The sequence below is a fragment of the Chiloscyllium punctatum genome, chromosome 32 (genome assembly GCF_047496795.1).
Source record: "Chiloscyllium punctatum isolate Juve2018m chromosome 32, sChiPun1.3, whole genome shotgun sequence".
Taxonomy (NCBI): domain Eukaryota; kingdom Metazoa; phylum Chordata; class Chondrichthyes; order Orectolobiformes; family Hemiscylliidae; genus Chiloscyllium; species Chiloscyllium punctatum.
This window is the reverse complement of record NC_092770.1, coordinates 58662708-58680422: the sequence shown is the minus strand read 5'-3', so window position 1 is coordinate 58680422 and position 17715 is coordinate 58662708. Positions and strand designations below refer to the sequence as shown.

The 17715-nt window shown below is 42.1% G+C and overlaps 1 protein-coding gene across 1 annotated transcript in view; it reads left to right on the top strand.

The window, feature by feature from the left end:
- The window catches only part of cnot4b (CCR4-NOT transcription complex, subunit 4b), a 169085-nt gene extending 151379 nt beyond the window's left edge, over window positions 1-17706 (top strand). Inside the window, exons 11-12 of the mRNA XM_072552467.1 lie at window positions 2809-3015; window positions 16484-17706. Coding sequence (XP_072408568.1) covers window positions 2809-3015; window positions 16484-16779 — 503 coding nt within the window. The 3' untranslated portion in view covers window positions 16780-17706. The remainder of the gene's footprint in view (window positions 1-2808; window positions 3016-16483) is intronic.
- Window positions 17707-17715: the final 9 nt, after the last annotated feature.

The window sequence follows — 17715 nt, the reverse complement described above, 5'->3', positions numbered from 1 at the left end:
GATGAGCAGTATAACAGTGTTGCATACTTGCAATATAAAAATAATTGTTTGATGGTACAGAGCTTGTGTTGAGAGAGAGAGACTGTCAAAGCTTTTGCCTTCCACACATCAGGACAGCCGTGCTGCCAGATTTTCAAATAGAGCAATACTTTATACTACATGAGGCAAAGGTGCTGTTTTGTTGGCAAGTTAGCTCTAATTGAGGTGTTGCTAAGAAGAATGCACCGGGCGTTCCTTTGTTTAATTCAAAAGCGATGCAGTGCCTGGACATTTCCTTTTTTCCTGCAAAGGATCGGTCTCTGTGTAAGGGAGGAACTATAAGTGAGCCACGTTGCATGCCTGACTGATCTTAAAGTGTTTGTTCATGTAATTCTACCTATTGTGAAAAGCTGCATATACCAGTCTTTGGAATGTGGGGCCTGAGCTTGTCCAGAATTGACCTTTATTCTTCCTGAATTAAATAGGGATGTGGTGGACAATTGCTCCCTGGTGCATTCTACCAGTCGGATCGTATCCATTACAGCTCAACTTGCATCTGAAGTAACTTTAGTTTCTGTATACAAACGTGAGCATGTGCAGGCACTTATTTTAAAAGGCTATCAACTGACCTGTAGCACATCAGTTTTTCTGAGAGCTCCTTAAGCAGGTTTGTAAATGTCGGACGGAGCATTTTTCAAGCTTAAAACTATTGAAAACCTGTTCAGTTCAACTTTCCTATCTTTGATGTTTTGTTCGATTTGACAAGTATTGAATAAAGCACACTTGACCAAAACATCATCTGCATTTTCAGAAATAAATTGTGTTCTCTGATTTCAGTTATTTATTACGACTATTATTCAGATAAGAAAAATACTTTTGGTTGTTGTAGCCAAGCAGTCTATCCATCTAATTAAGTAGTTAGCTCTCAAGCAAATCATGATCGGAACCAGCAGTTTATAGTAACTGAATAACGTAGTCTGTTTTATGGCACCTGCAGGAATTGAATTTGACCTTTCTGAAGCCTCTGTGCTGTTGGCTTTGATCAAAAGCTCCCCTCTTTTCTATTGATGTTCTTCAGTAAAATAAGCTAGTTCGAAAGCAAGGCTTGAAAAGCTGCTAAGGCTAAGAGTGGCTACATAAATATTGAGATAAATGTGCATATATTGACTTCCTGATGGAAGGGAAGGATCACAAAATGAAGGCAATGTTAATAGAAGGGTCATTATGCCATGCTGTGAAGGAAATGGTGGTATTATTTATGGGATATGTTTACTCATTTTGATTGTTGTTAATTTCCCACTAGACTATGAAGAACAGCTTCTGGATTAGTGGTGCTGGAAGAGCACAGCAGTTCAGGCAGCATCCAAGGAGCTTCGAAATCGACGTTTCGGGCAAAAGCCCTTCTTCAGGTTCCTCAGATTCATGATGAAGGGCTTTTGCCCGAAACGTCGATTTCGAAGCTCCTTGGATGCTGCCTGAACTGCTGTGCTCTTCCAGCACCACTAATCCAGAATCTGGTTTCCAGCATCTGCAGTCATTGTTTTTACCTCTATTAAGAACAGCACCAGCTGACCCATACTAACCTTCCAAGTGGCCACTTTGGTCATGATCTGAGGGAGGCTGTTTCTGAAGTGGATAAGCTGTAGATATCTCTAATGAATCTATACAAATATATTGTGGCGCACATCTGGAGTAGGTGATATTTGAACTTGGGGCCTCCTGGCCTGGAGGTAGGGATACTGCTGCTGCACAACAAAAGCCCCATGTGGATTAGCTGTACAAAGAATGGAATTATCTGCAGCTGTTAATTTGAGGTAACTAAATTGGCACGAGCTTGAAATAGTATGGATGTGGTGTTGAGAATCTCCTCCCAATATGTGCATCATTTGAACAGATTAAAATTTGATTGTTTTGTAGGACTTCCACAGCTCTGCCTCCGTTTGCCTCTGAGAGGCAGACAGAAAGGAGTGACTGAAGACAGTATCATTATGGACAGGACTTTCTGTTCAATGTCAGACCTTGTGGTAAAGGGTTTTCTTTGATCGCTTTCTCTGAATTTCTTTTCTTCTTTATTTCCTCTTCAAACAAGCAGAAATAATTGGATGAAGCTGTGATTTACTTCGAGCACAGTGACGTTGCAATGATAACAGACTGAATGTTGGGGTTGCGTTTTTAATTGGTTTGAATGAATCTTGTACAAAATGCACATTAAAACTTGCAGAGCCAAAGTTTATACAGGAAACCACTTGACTTTCTAATTGCCTTGTAAATGTTTTCTTTGCATTTGCTTTTGGCTTTGTAATGTCAATGGCCTGCAGATATATGTTGATTTAAGTAAACAAAGGCTTAGAATTCAGGAAGGTTTCTTAACAGGCAGGATTGCAACCACAGGGATTTTGCAAGTGAAAATGCACACTGGGCCAGAGTAGTTTGCACGTACCCATGACCCGAAACACGGCACAGAAGATTTGTGCGCACTGCAATGAATGGGGTAGAGATAGGGACTAGGGATTATGCATCAACCTGTGGAGACTGAATGCACAGAATATAGTGAGCCCAGTGAAATGGGGACTTGATCAACAAGTGATCTCTGCCACAAGACTGAAACAGTGAGCAGGGCAGTGGCACAAATGAGAATCCTAGCAGTAACAATGGAAATGCCACCTTTTAATGTGTGCAGACCAAAGGTAGACAGGGTTGCTGAATGCAGACTAGTGAGTGCAAGGCCCCTCAAGTGGCATGGAGTCAAGACCAGTAAAAATCCAAAAGTAATCTGGCAATGCCCAGTTAATTTTTGTTTTTCCTTTTATTTTATTTTATTTTTTTCAGACAGCGGCAGTAATGTGGCAAGTTTAAATGTGAAAGAGTGGCAGGATGGTCTACGGGCACTGTTACCAAATATTAACATCAATTTTGGGGGACTACCAAATGCTGCTTCCTGCTCTTCAGTGAACCATGCAGCACCAACCTCATCCAACAGCAGCAGCCTGAACTGGGAGAGTGGGAGTGGCTGGATGGACCCAGCAATTATAACAGGTGAGGCCAACAGATCATCTCCATTCAGCTCACTCCTTTTACCCATGTATGGACCCATTCTGGATCCAACTGTTCAAACTTGAACTACAGCCAAGCATAAAGAAACCATACTGATGGGCAGAACAGTCACAGATTTTGAATATCAGTTTTGAAATTGGAATCTGTGTCCATCGTTTTTGGGTGTTGCTGGGATCAGCTGAGTAATGCTGTAGCAAGTGGAGCTTCTTTTCGTGTTACCTCATCCATAGTCATCTTTGTGATTCCTGGTGTTAGAAAGTATCTAGTCAGTGAACCAGGTTAAAGCTAGTCCTGACCGAATCCCCATGTCAGTGGAGTGTTTAGGGTCATTTTGACTCAGCAATTGGTAGTGCATGACTCATTAAATCTGCTTTGTGAAGTATTCTACAAGAGGTTTAAGGACTTTTCTCTTACAAACTTCCTGCTGTGCCAGGAGAGGATATCTGCTGATGTGAAAGGCCTGCTGGGTTCAGGTCTGCCATTTATTGGAATAGTTTTAGCTTCAGTTGGATGTGCTGAATCAATATTCTGTGAAATGCTCTTAACACTTTTCCTTCTACTCCGTTGCTTCCTATGTTTTAAATAACCTTCCACTTGGTCAGAAACTGGAACTGCAATGAGAATGGGACTAAAACTGAACTGAAGTCATTTTCAGAAATTCTGTAATAGCCATCCTGTACAAATGAAGGAAACTTGCTAAGCTGTCTAAAACGTAACTGTCCAGAAATTGTCTTAAGTTTGGACAAATTTGGTTAAGAAGCATTACTGCCCTTCACAGAAAGCAACTTCTTTCTCTCAAGTATGGAGGCTAAACCTTAGTGAAAGACATGCACCCAGTAAAATTGGCCATGGCTCTTGCTGGCTTTGATCAGCGATTTATTGAATTATTGTTTCACATTGCACACTGGAAACTTGATCGCATCCTAGGCTGACTCACTGTATCATACTGAGGAAGTGCTGTACTGTTCTGTACCACCAGCACACTGTTTGCCCTTTCAAGCGGATAGATTGTGTGGTTTCAAAGTTCTTCCAGTATGCTCAACTGTATTTGGCTCTCCAATCTCATTAAAATTATAACCTTAACATTGTTTCATTACTATCCGTGGGACTTTGTAGACAGATTGGTTGCTGGATTTCTACAGTACCAAGTTGACCATTCTTGTGAAGTCCTTTTGGACATAGTGTGAGGTGCTAATTTTCTTAAACTCATTTGTACTTCAATGGCTCTGTTTAACATGCATTGTGTAGTAGTCTCGTTTACATAAGCTGCCCCATTCTCTGACCTTGAGGCCTGAAAAAGTTTCAGTTAGGCGTGGCAAGACCTTTTTCCCAACATTAAAGATTGCCCAGTGATACATCTGCAGCTGCTCTGTAGTTATGCTCCTGACAGACAACAGTGTTGAAGAGTCATCCTTTACTTTCAGTATCTTTAAATGGGAGGTGTAAGAACATACTGTAAAATATTTTAATTAATATTGCAAGACCTTTCCTCCAATGATTACTGGGAAGATATTTGCGAGTAATTCAAATTTGAGGCTTAAGATTTGCAACCTTAGTTCTGTGTCTGCAGTATAGCCAGACAAAAGGCAATATCAACATGAAAACTGCATCTTGGCTAGAAGTGTAGGAATGCAGCATAGCCTGAACTATTTTATTTGTAGCAGGTTGTCTGTGTATTTCCATTGAACACATTGTCATTTTTAGTTTCTTAGTGCTCCACCCAGTGATTCTATTGGTCTCCCAGTCTCTTAGCGATTGATTCACCCAGCTGGGTATTGCTTAGTTTCAGTCTGCAATCTGCAGCACAGCCGAGCAGGTAACCATTTGGCCAAGCTGATCAACTAATTTCTCGGAAGCTCTGTTCAAAAGTGGTCAACCTTTGGAAGTGTGACTTTGTCTCCCTCCTTTGCAGGATGAGTGGCTGTGTTGCTTTTGGTATTTTTTTTATCTCTTGTTTTGTGGTTTATCTGTTATGCATTGTTTAATCATTAATTCTGTATAAATTTGGTGTTACAATGATAGCAATGTAGCCATTTTTGAGTAATGCTGGAAATACTCAACATGTCAGGCAACATATCTGGAGAAGTTGAGTTAATATTTCTGATTAGTTACCATGGTCATTTTGAATCAGTTCTGAAAATAGAGCCTTTTAAAGATAACTAACTGCACACTTGTCTGAATACTTTTTAGAGTGGATCCCTTTGGATCCTGAGGATTGCTAGAAATTCTTTGTCAGAAAGAAGCTGTGGCTTTGCTACAGTCATCCTCAAAATAGCTGACTCAACATTGGCATTGCCACGGTGACATTGTTTTAGCCACTGCACGAATTATAATAGAAAATGTTTTGCCATTGTAGACCAGGCAGATTGCAGGAATACAGTCAGAAAGCATGGCGCTGGAAAAACATAGCAAGTCAGGCAGCATCCGAGGAACAGGAGAGTTAATGTTTCCGGCATCAGCTCTTCATCAAGGGAAGGCTTATCCCTGAACCATTGACTCTCTTGCTCCTTGGATGCTGCCTGACCTGTGCTTTTCCAACGCCAAACCTTTTGACTCTGCCCTTAGTTTAATCAACAACTGTGCAGAAGATTCACATTCACATGCATAGGTCATGCAAATGAGTATTGAAATCATTGCACTGTCAACAATGTTCCATTCATTATTATTTTGTAATCTCATCCCCAAATAGCTGAACTGAATAGCAGCTAAAATATTGAACAGTAACTTCCCAAATTTATATGGTAATTTATTCTGATCAGCTTTGAGTTTTCTGTAGGTTCTTTGGTTATTGATTATATGGCAGAGTCAGCAAACTAACTGGTTTGTCTTTGAGTTCTGTGTTGAGTTAATTTCACTTAGATTGGGGTAGTGTGCTGGACATGAACTAGAGCTTGAGAAGGAGACAATGAGCCAGTATGAGAGTCAAAAATAATCCCCTGCAGTGAAGCATACCCAGGAAGAGCACAGTTGAGACAAAATTGGACCTGGTTGTTAAGCCCATCTAGTGAAATAGCCTTCTCACATTCACAAATCAACAGAATCACTTTGAAAAGGAAATTAGATATAAACTTGAGGATTTTTGATGCTTTTTACAAAGAGAATGGACATGGAGTTTGTCTGGTTTACTCTTTGAAAAAGCCAGCGCAAGCTGGATGGGCCAAATAACCACCTTCAGTATTGTAAGTTTCTGTGAACAATAGGCAACTTCTCAAAGTTGTGGAGAGAAATCCGTGGAAATAGAATTCAAGTAACGGTGGCAATCTATCCCATTCAAAGTTTGTCAAAGTTTCAGGTGAACAAGCGAAATGAGTCTGAAACTGAGGCAGAAGGATATGGGCAGGGCTTATTAGTCATCTTCAGAACATACAAATCTCTGTAGAGTTACATGCAATATACTCACACACATTAATAATTCTTCATATCCCCAGATCACTATCCTTCCGTCGAGTCTTGTCCCCACCTGGCTCATCTCATTCTAGAATACAGAACCACCTGTATGGAACTTTTGTCAAGTAAATTGCTTAACCTCTGAAACCATTTATTGAATGGAGTTTGCAGAAGCCTGAACAACAACAAATCAGACTTTTAGGATATATCTGTCAATTGTGTTGTGAATTTGCTAGTAGTTTGTGTAATTAAGTAAGAAGCAAAGAAAGTGCAATTCAGAAGTTGAGTTTTTATTTCCCTTTGGGATTTACATTTGGGAAATTCTACCTTTTCATCACAGCTGCTCCTCTGTGCCTGCATCACTGTATATTTGAATTGGTTCCCCATCATGGACTGGTGGAGCTGCTGTTGACAGTGAAAGTGCTTGGCACTGCCTTGTCCTGTATATGAGGAGAATGAGTAGCACTAGCTTGTAGTGACTTGACTTGTGGCAAACCTAGTCTATAGCTATTCAGCTCCTTCCACAATTCAATGATCAAAACTGGAGCGTTTAGAGAGGATATCAAATCTTGCTTGTTTCTTTGATATGATATGAAATGTTTATTTTACTGCAGTGCAAATAGTTCAAAGCATTTAAAGCAGTTTGTAGAATTACATGGAATAGACAACACAGAAAAGACCATTGATCCTAACCAGACTATTTCTGTTGCAGTCGAGCTTTCTCAGTAACTTTCTCAGTAACTACCTTAGCCTTGCCGTCACAATCAAATGTTTAACTGGAGTCATCTTAAATGCATCTGTGTTGGTCACCTTGGTTTTTTCCTTACAGCAATGACTTCCAAATTCTTAGTACTCTGAGTCAAGTGTCCGTTTTCTGTAGACAACCATTACTTTTGCTCTTCTGCACTAGTCAAAGCATTGCATTTTGCCTCCTCTACCAAAACTTTTTATTAAAGGCTTCTATTAAGCCTTGTTTCAAGAGTAACCTGTTTGATGCTGGAAATTCATTGGACTACCAGGCTTGGCTGAGCCCAATGATCACTACTTGTCCTAGCCTAATCCGTTGATGGTGCAGTGCATGATGTCACAGTCATAGTCATAGAGATGTACAGCATGGAAACAGACCCTTCGGTCCAACCTGTCCACACCGATCAGATATCCCAACCCGATCTCGTCCCACCTGCCAGCACCTGGCCCATATCCCTCCAAACCCTTCCTATTCATTTACCCATCCAAATGCCTTTTAAATGTTACAATTGTACCAGCCTCCACCACATCCTCTGGCAGCTTATTCCATACACGTACCACCCTCTGTGAAAAAGTTGCCCCTTAGGTCTCTCTTATATCTTTCTCCTCTCACCCTAAACCTATGCCCTCTAGTTCTGGACTCCTCGATCCCAGTGAAAAGACTTTGTCTGTTTATCCTATCCGTGCCCCTCATAATTTTGTAAACCTCTATAAGGTCACTCCTCAGCCTCCGACACTGCAAGGAAAACAGCACCCGCCTGTTTAGCCTCTCCCTATAGCTAAACCCTCCAACCCGGTCAACATCCTTGTAAATCTTTTCTGAACCCTTTCAAGTTTCACAGCATCTTTCCAATAGAGGAAGGAGACCAGAATTGCACGCAATATTCCAACAGTGGCCTAACCCATGTCCTGTACAGCCGCAACATGACCTCCCAACTCCTGTACTCAATACTCTGACCAATAAAGGAAAGCATACCAAACGCTGCCTTCATTATCCTATCTACCTGCGACTCCACTTTCAAGGAGCTATGAACCTGCACTCCAAGGTCTCTTTGTCCAGCAACATTCCCTTGTCCTTTATTTTGGTTGCCACTTCTCTCCATGTCACGTGCAAAGTGTCAGCTTTTCAGTCATTTCACCCCAGACTAACTGAAAACATCATCCTCTCCATTGCAACGCAAGTTAGAATGGGTAATCTGTGGAAAATCTGCTTGAATATCCATCGGAATGAAATTCCCCTGAGAAATTCCACCTTTGGGGGGGGGAATGGGTTATGGATTATGGATTATCATCAGTGGTAGAACTGAATGGATACACAATCCATGCCAGCATTTTAGAACATAGACCATAGAACAGTACAGCACAGCACAGGCCCTTCGGCGCACAATGTTGTGCCGAGCATTTATCTTAACCTCACACCCCTCTTAACCTACGCACCCCTCAATTTACTGCATTCCATGTGCTTGTCCAGAAGTCGCTTAAATGTTCCTCATGTCTGACTGTACTACCACCGCTGGCAGTGCATTCCACACACCCACTATTGTCTGCATAAAGACCCTACCTCTGACATCTCCCCAACACCACCTTCCAAACACCTTAACCTCCTCATAACAGCCATTCTGGCCTGGTGTGTGGTCTCTAGCTATCTACTCTATCTATGCCCCTCATTACTTTGTGCGTTTCTGTCAAGTCACCTCTCTTCCTCCTCCTCTCCAGTGTGAAAAGCCAGAGCTCACTCAACTTCTCTTCATAAGACAAGCCCTCCATTCCAGGCAGCACCTTAGTAAATCTTCTCGGCACCCTCCCTAAAGCATCTATATCCTTCCTATAATCCAAGCGTGGTTTAACCAGGGTGTCCTAGCGCTGCAGTGAAACGTCATGGCTCTTAAATTCAATCCTCCTGTTAATGAAAGTCAAAACACTTCACACCAACTTGGGTGTCGACTTCAAGGGATCTGTATACGTGAACACCAAGATCTTGCTGTCCCTCCACGCTGCCAAGAATCCTGTCTTTAACCTTGTATTCAGCGTTCAAGTTCAACTTTATAAAGTAAATCACTTCGTATTTATCCAAGATGAACTCCATCTGATGCTTCTCAGCCCAGCTCTGCATCCTGTCAATATTTTGTTACAGCCAGCAACAGTCCTTGACACTACCTACAACACCACCGACCTTTGTCATCAGCAAACTTACTCACCCACCCTTCCACTTCTTCATCCCAAATCATTTCTAAAAGCTGCAAAGAGCAGAGGCCCAAGAACAGTACCCTGCAGGACACCACTGGCAACCGACCTCCAGGCAGAATACTTTCCATCCACTGCCACTTGCTCTCTTCTTTCAGCCAGCTAATTCTATATCCAGACAGCCAAATTTCCCTGTATCCCACAATCCTAACTTTTTCTGAATGCGCTTACCATGAGGATCCTTATCAAATTGCTTTACTGAAATCCATATACACCAAATCCACCACTCGACCAAAATTGGAGGTGTGGTGGACAGCGAAGAGGGTGACCTCAGCTTACAACAGGATCTTGACCAAATGGACCAATGGGCAGAGAAGTGCAGATGGAGTTTAATTCCGATAAATGTGAGGTGCTGCATTTTGGGAAAGCAAATCTTAGCAGGACGTATATACACAGCTGGCATAGTGGTTAGCACTGCTGCCTCACAGCATCAGAGACCCGGGTTCAATTCCTGCCTCGAGCAACTGTGTGTGGAGTTTGCACATTCTCCTGGTGTCTGCGTGGGTTTCCTCCGGGTGCTCCGGTTTCCTCCCACAGTCCAAAGATGTGCAGGTTAGGTGAATTGGCTATGCTTAATCGCCTGTAGTGTTAGGTGAAGGGGTGAATGTAGGGGAATGGGTTGCTCTTCGGAGGGTCGGTGTGGACTTGTTGGGCCAAAGGGCCTGTTTCCACACTATATGTAATCTAATCTTAAAAAAAAATAATGGTAAGGTCCTAGGGAGTGTTGCTGAACAAAGAGACCTTGGAGTACAGGTTCATAGCTGAAAGTACGGTCGCAAATCGATAGGATAGTGAAGAAGGTGTTTGGTATGCTTTCTTTTATTGGTCAGAGTACAGGAGTTGGGAGGTCATGTTGCGGCTGTACAGGACATTGGATAAGGCCACTGTTGGAATATTGCATGCAATTCTGGTCTCCTTCCTATTGGAAAGATGTTGTGAAACTTGAAAGGGTTCAGAAAAGATTTTACAAGGATGTTGCTAGGGTTGGAGGATTTGAGCTATAGGGAGAGGCTGAACAGGTTGGGGCTGTTTTCCCTGGAGCGCGGAGGCTGAGGGGTGACCTCATAGAGGTTACAAAATTGAGGGGCATGGATAGGGTAAATAGACAGTCTTTTCCCTAAGGTCAGGGAGTCCAGAACTAGGGGGCATAGGTTTAGGGTGAGAGGGAAAAGATATAAAAGAGAACTACGGGGCAACTTTTTCACATAGAGGGTGGTACGTGTATGGAATGAACTGCCAGAGGAAGTGGTAGAGGCTGGTATAATTGCAACATTTAGAAGGCATTTGAATGGGTAAATGAATAGAAAGGGTTTGGAGGGATATGGGCTGGGTGCTGGCAGGTGGGACTAGATTGGGTTGGGATATCTGGTTGGCATGGACGGGTTGGACTTTTATGCTGTGCATCTCTGACTCTATGACCTTCGTCAGCTTGTCTCGTCACATCCTCAAAGAACTTAAGGCTTGTGAGGCATGACCTGCCCCCCCCCTCCTCAAAACCATGGTATCTTTAATCACACTCTGTTTTTCAAATTGTCATAAGTCTTAACTCTCGATCTTTTCCAATACCTTGCTAACCACAGATGTAAGACTGACTGGTCTGTATTTCTCAGGGGTTTCCCTATTCCCTTTCTTGAACACAGGAACAACATTCGCCTCCTTCCAATCATCTGGTACTCCTCCCATGGAGACTGAGGATGCAAAAATCATCGCCAGAGATGCAGAACACTCATTCCTCGCTTCCCATAGTAACCTTGGATATTTACGAGTTTTGAGAAGATGTTTAGCTCAGGTTGACATTCTGGATGTATGTTTGCTTACTGAACTGGAAGATTTAGTTTCAGACATTTCGCCACAATACTAGGTAACAGCATCAGAGTCATAGAGATGTACAGCAGTGAGCCTCCGGGTGAAGTGCTGGTGGTATGACCCGCTTTTTATTTGTGTTTTTGTTTATAACAACAAACAAAATGCGGGCCATACCACCAATGCTTCATCTGGAGGCTCACTGATGATGTAATCTAGTATGGTGACGAAACATCTGAAACCTACATCCAGAACCTTGGCTATATCTGGTCCAGTCCTGGGGACTTATCTATCTTTATGCTTCCCAGAATTTCTAGCACATCCACTTAAAGTCAAACTGTTCAAGCCTATTGACCTGGTTCACTGTGCTCTCACTATCAACAAGGGCCCACTCTCTTCTGAATACTGAAGCAAAAAACTCATTCCTGGTGAATGACTTTTGCTTAAAATGTTGACTCTCCTACTCTTTGGATGCCGTCTGACCTGCTGTACTTTTCCAGTGCCACACTTTTCGACTGTGACCTCTTCCCAACCCTCATCTACAAATCCAGCAAATGTACAAGTTACCCCTTGTTGAGAGTGGTTGGTCTGTGGCAATGAAAACCTGGTCCGATCTGTAACAGAACGATCGTGGCTAGGCAGGAAAGCTTTTGAGCAAATGTGTAATTCTCCTTTTTGCACTGATTTCAGCTGCAGTCAACTTTATTTTGAGCTTGCTTTGGCTAAGCCATTGCAAATAGTGTCACTGGCATTGTTTTGAAGCCTCGTGCACACTACTATAAAGACTCCAGAAAGAGATGTTTAGTCGATGGGTTTGAATATGTTTTTGAAGTATTTCCTGAATAGCAAGAATTAATGGTAGAAGTGTTGAGTTTACTTGGAATGCAAGGACTCAACAGGACAGAGAGAAGAAGCAAAGGTTTCAGTGTGTGTGGTGAAGTACAATCATGGAGCTGCTCAATTCCAACTGAAATGTCAATCTTAGTGCCTTTAGAATACACTTTTTACTCAGGCTTAACTGAATATTACTTTGAAGGCAGAATCAAACCTTTCAATGTCAGCAGAAGGCAGATTCTTCACTTTAATGATTGGATTCTCAGGCCATGCAGCTTCCATTCTGCCTTACAACTGATGAGTTTGATGGCAAGAAGATTGTAATACAGCCCTCCAAGGTGGGACCCTGCCATGCTGGCCACCCTCTCCCATATCCCAATCCTTCTAGTCAGCCTGCATAGTGGCAGTGGAAGGAATTGTATTTGTGGCTGCTGTTAGGTGTTGATCAATTCAAAAGAATTACGTTTTACAAACTCAAGTGATCATATCAGATCATATCATATCAGTGAGTACCAAACCTCAACAGGTCTGTCTTGTAACTTGTTCTAGATGTGCAATCACAGCAGAACATTCAAGCAATTGAGTGCATGCTGGTGGTCTGTACAGCAATCCAGCCAGCCACATTGCCACAATCCATAACCATGCCCCAGGGGGTTTTTTTTCCTGTGTACCAGTCCAATTTCCTTTTGAAATAATTGATTATTTCATCTCCAGCACCTTCACTGGTGAATTTCAGGTTGTTACGATTTGCTGCTTAAAAGGTTCTTCTCCAAATCCTCCTGAGCGTTTACACTTTTACTCCAAAACTTTGCAAACCCGAGTTCTCGTACATCATGGAAATGCCTTTCTTTGTCTCCCTTATCCAAACCTGCCATAATTTATGTACCTTTTATTCCTGTTACCCTTCTTTCTCCTACTCCTGAGGAGAACTTTTTTTTGTGGCTCAATTTTGTGCTGAATTGTTGACCTTAAGCAAAGCAGGGATGACTACAATAAAAATCTAATGTCTGTCTCCTCTCCCCTACACATACAAATAATTTGCCTGTTTGCTTGCTACTTGAGTAAGCAAGAACTAGTCATTAACTGGGTATTTACTTGTCTCTATCTCTTAGTCCAAAGCCACATTGTGAATTTACTAGTTGACTAATGTTTGCTCCCTTAATGTGCCATACCTCATTTGCAGTCAAATATGTTTAAGCTGTGTAACTTTCATGGTAAAACTGTAATATCCACTGCATCATGTCTGTGAATTTTCACAATGAGTACAGCAGTGTTTCATCGGTGTTTCAAAGTCGGAACAGTGGGGTGGTGAGTTGTTCAGAAGAGAGCATTAATGAGTCTTGGTGTTTTAAGTTAGCATTGAGAGAGGAAGGAATATACTGAGATGTCGCTAAAGGAAATGGTGCATCATTCTATAGGAGGACCTAATAGATTAGTGTGCAGTGAGTTCCCTGGTCATTCCCCATTGATAAGATTAGATCACATACAGTGTGGAACCAGGGCCTTCAGCCCAACAAGTCCACACCAACCCTCTGAAGAGCAACCCACCCAGACCCATTCCCCTACATTTACCCCTTCACCTAACACTACAGGCAATTTAGCATGGCCAATTCACCTAACCTGCACATCTTTGGACTGTGGGAGGAAACCAGAGCACCTGGAGGAAACCCACGCAGACGCTGGGAGAATGCACAAACTCCACACAGACAGTTGCCTGAGGTGGGAATTGAACCTGGGTCTCTGGCGCTGTGAGGCAGCAGTGCTAACCACATGTCTCACTGATTACAGCCAAACTCTGGAACTCTAGCAATTTTTTGGCTCCATTTCATGTCAGTGATACTCAACATTGCACTCATAGGATCAGTTCAGATGCTGCATGCTATTGATGCTTTTTCATTTTTCCTGTATACATTGGAAATACCTTGCAAGTGTGCTCTGATTTTAAAGATCTGCTCTGTTTTGTATGCAGGCACATTACCAGTTACACAATCATGCTAAGTGCTTCATTTACAATTGATTTGAATCCAATCAGCCTTGGCGCAATCTTTGTTTCATTTGTATCAATTTGCCTTCCAGTCCTCTGGTTTTTTTTTATTTGCATGTGGGGCAAGTGTTCAGCAGTATGGACTTTGAAATGGCGCATTTTCCTTCCCCTACGTGGAGTTGAATTTTGTGTGTGGCAAATGTACCCCCAGTATATGACACAAAACAGAAACTGCTGGAGAGGCTCAGCAGTCCTGGCAGCACTAATGAGAGAGAGAGAGAGACTCACATCTATCTTTGCTCCAGTGTCCTCGAGGATCATCATTGTCTCTCAGCTCAGTTGTTCCCCCTACTACAGCCCTCATCTCTGCACCCTTGAGGGCAAGTGGCAAGGATTATAAATAATTGTAGACAACAAGTAATTTAGTCACATTATCAGATCTACTTGAATCACAGAAGCCAGTATTGGGTTATCCACCACTATTGAACCCCATTACCGAGACATGCTGGGATTCCAGGTTCTGTTCTGGACTGTAAATTGCCATTTCAAGACCCTCTTCCCCCTTCATCTTCATGTTCACCTCCAACAAATGTGAGGAACTGATCAATATTTTTGCCTCTAAGATTAAGACTGTCTGATTACTTGCTACTCTGTCTTTCCAGTGTTAGTTGTGTTATCTGAAATTGCCAGCCACATTTACCTGTGGTTTTAATTATTCTAACTTGGGAAAACTGAGGTTTCACATGAATATCAGGAATAAATCCATAAAACTATGCTTGCCTGACTTCATAGGTGAGTTCAGGAATTCCTCCTGTTTCTACTGTATTAAGATCTGAAGCTAGATTCTGTTCCTTCGCTGTTTTGTAAACCAGCCTATGCTTGAAATCAAGACAGTTCACTGTTAGCAATATAACTTCCCATTGATTAATGTTTTGTAAAGCCTTCCCCTGCTATGGGTAAAGAGTAAATTTTGCAAAAATGCTTAAACTTTGAAACTAGCACATTTCTCATCATTTGCCCCAAAGCAATTTGCAATCGGACTTCTTTTTCAAGTTCATTGACTTTGAAATGTTGGGAAGTGCAGAAGCCACAAAGGAAGGTCTGTTTGATATTTAATACATGACCAGCCAATCCTGTTTGTGATTTAATTTGACAGATAAATATTGGCAAATTCACCAAAAGCATGTGATTCTATCCTTGATCTCTTTTCTATTGAATACATTTTCATTAATGATCCACAAAAGCAGGCCAAGTTTCCATCTGTGTGACAGTTCTTCCTGGCTCAATATCTCTGGTTTCACCGTTGGTTCATGTCGTTGCTATACTCATTGGATCCTGCCTGAGTCCCAACTTTACTCAAAGCGAACCAATCCTATTTCGAGTCCTAGAGGTGTCCTAGAGTCCAGCACAGACCCTTCGATCCAACTCATCCATGCTGACCAGATATCTTAAATTACTCTAGTCCCATTTGCCAGCACTTGGCCCATATCCCTCAACCCTTCCTATTTGATGGCTCTTCATGGTACCAAGGTCCCTCTAATCTCGATTGCATCAACCCGCTTGACACATGCTTAGACCCAGCCTGGTGCTGTACAACCTGTTCTATAACCCTGAACCATCTCTCTCTCACGTGCATTCAAAACTGACAGACCAGAAAACACTTGTTTGCTCTGCTCTCCACTATTGAAGCTCTTCCCGAAGATGTATCCTGGTTTCTTCCCCTCCAATCTGGAATTGTTCAGCATTAGTCTCCTTTGCCCATCAACCCATTCCTCAAAGACCACATGGCATCACAGAAATTGAGTTTATAATCCTCATTCTAATTTCTCAATCCTTCCTGAATCTCCCCAATTCACTGGTTTTGCCCCTTTGGTATTTGCTGCATTGCTTTCCTGTTTTTAAATAACTTGTTTGAATCATCCTTTAGCCTTTTAGTTGCTTCATTCCTTTTCAGATTCTAATAATCTAGCTGTAGTCAAGGATTATGCCCTCCCTACTTATAACTTCAATCATCGGTGTAGGTGATTAGGGTTTGTCCAGTTCTGAGTCTTATACCAGTTTTCACACCGTTCTCTAGAGAGCCTCCAGATGTTGCGACTGTTCTCAGAACACAGTAAATTAGTGAAATTTCATGAAGAGGTTCATAATTGTAGATTTTGAATAAAGAAAGAGGCGCTGTTCTTACTGTCAGAAAAGAGTTGGTGGCCAGAAGAGATGGCTTTTAAACAGCTGGCAAAAAAGCTATGGGAAAATGAATTTTGTTTTTATAAGTAGCGTATGATACTCGAAGGTCATATTTTTAGGACTAAAGACTATCTGGCAGAGCTGCTATGCATATGATGGTCCAAATGGCCTCTGAAAATTCTATTTCACTTTTGGAAACAGTGTTTGTGTATTATTAAGATTTCAGGTGTTCCAGCAGTACCCACATGTTGTCTGCTCTCTCCACAGGTGTCCCAGCATCTACGGGGAACAGCTTAGATACTCTGCAGGATGAAAACCCTCCACATTGGCTGAAGTCACTCCAGACACTGACAGAAATGGACGGCCCCACGGCAGCACAAGCAGGGCACAGTAACCCCTTCAACACACAGATCCCCTTGCACAGAGCCGGCTGGTCCCCCTACCCTCCACCCTCCAACCCAGGCAACTTCCACTCTCCACCTCCAGGCTTCCAGACCACCTTCAGACCCCCCAACAAAACCCCCACAGATCTTCTACAGAGCTCTACATTGGATCGTCACTAAGGAAAACTGAATTACTCCCCTCTTCTCTCTCCTTCTGTCTTTTCTTTCTTTTTTTTCTCTCTCTCCCTCAGTACAAACAATCTCAGTTCCTGATCAGTGCCAGATGCAATGCAATCGCAGCATTATGTTAGAATTACCAGGAGATTTTCCTGCTCACCAGTCTTTTTGACAGCATGCTTGCCCCCTCTTGGGTGGGCTGTAGTGCCTCCTGCTGACCAGTGTCTGATCTACAAGAGCTGCCTAGAAGAATAGATTAATACAGCATCAAACAAAGCCATTTGGCCCATTGTGCCTGTACCTCTTGCAATATCAAATTATGCCTCACGATGCAGAAAAATCCACCAAAAGTGGATATGTGAGAAAATTGCACAGTAAAATACATGCAGGAGAGCTGGTATCAAAGTTCATCCTTAATGCATAATTAAGAGTTTGAGTTCATGGTCAGCAGGAGTATGGCATGCTGGGTAAGCATTTTGATTCATGGTAATAAATGGGCATGTAGCTGAGGAGTGGATGAGTTGACTAAAACAATTTGATTTTTTAATTTTGACTTTAGCTTAAATAATACAAGAAATATGTTTTAAAAAGCATTCACAAATTTAATACCTAGACAACAATAAAAGAACTGCTGAACACAGAGTGGTATATACTCATTTCTTTATCTGTCTTTCTCTGTGTCTGTCTGTCTCTCTTGGCATTTAAAATTCACTGGAATGGGAGCTCTGGGATAGCACTGCATTGGGGGTCACTTCATTCATCAGGAGCACAACTTCTCGAAACTCTGCCTGCCGCTTCAAGTAACCTGTAGGTTCTGGACATCGTGCAGTATTTGAAGAGTGTGGTTAACCTCAACGCTAAAACTAAAAAAAATTGTACCTCTTCAGATTCAAAACTAAATCTTAAAATAATAAAAAAACTTGATCCTGCCGCGTTTCG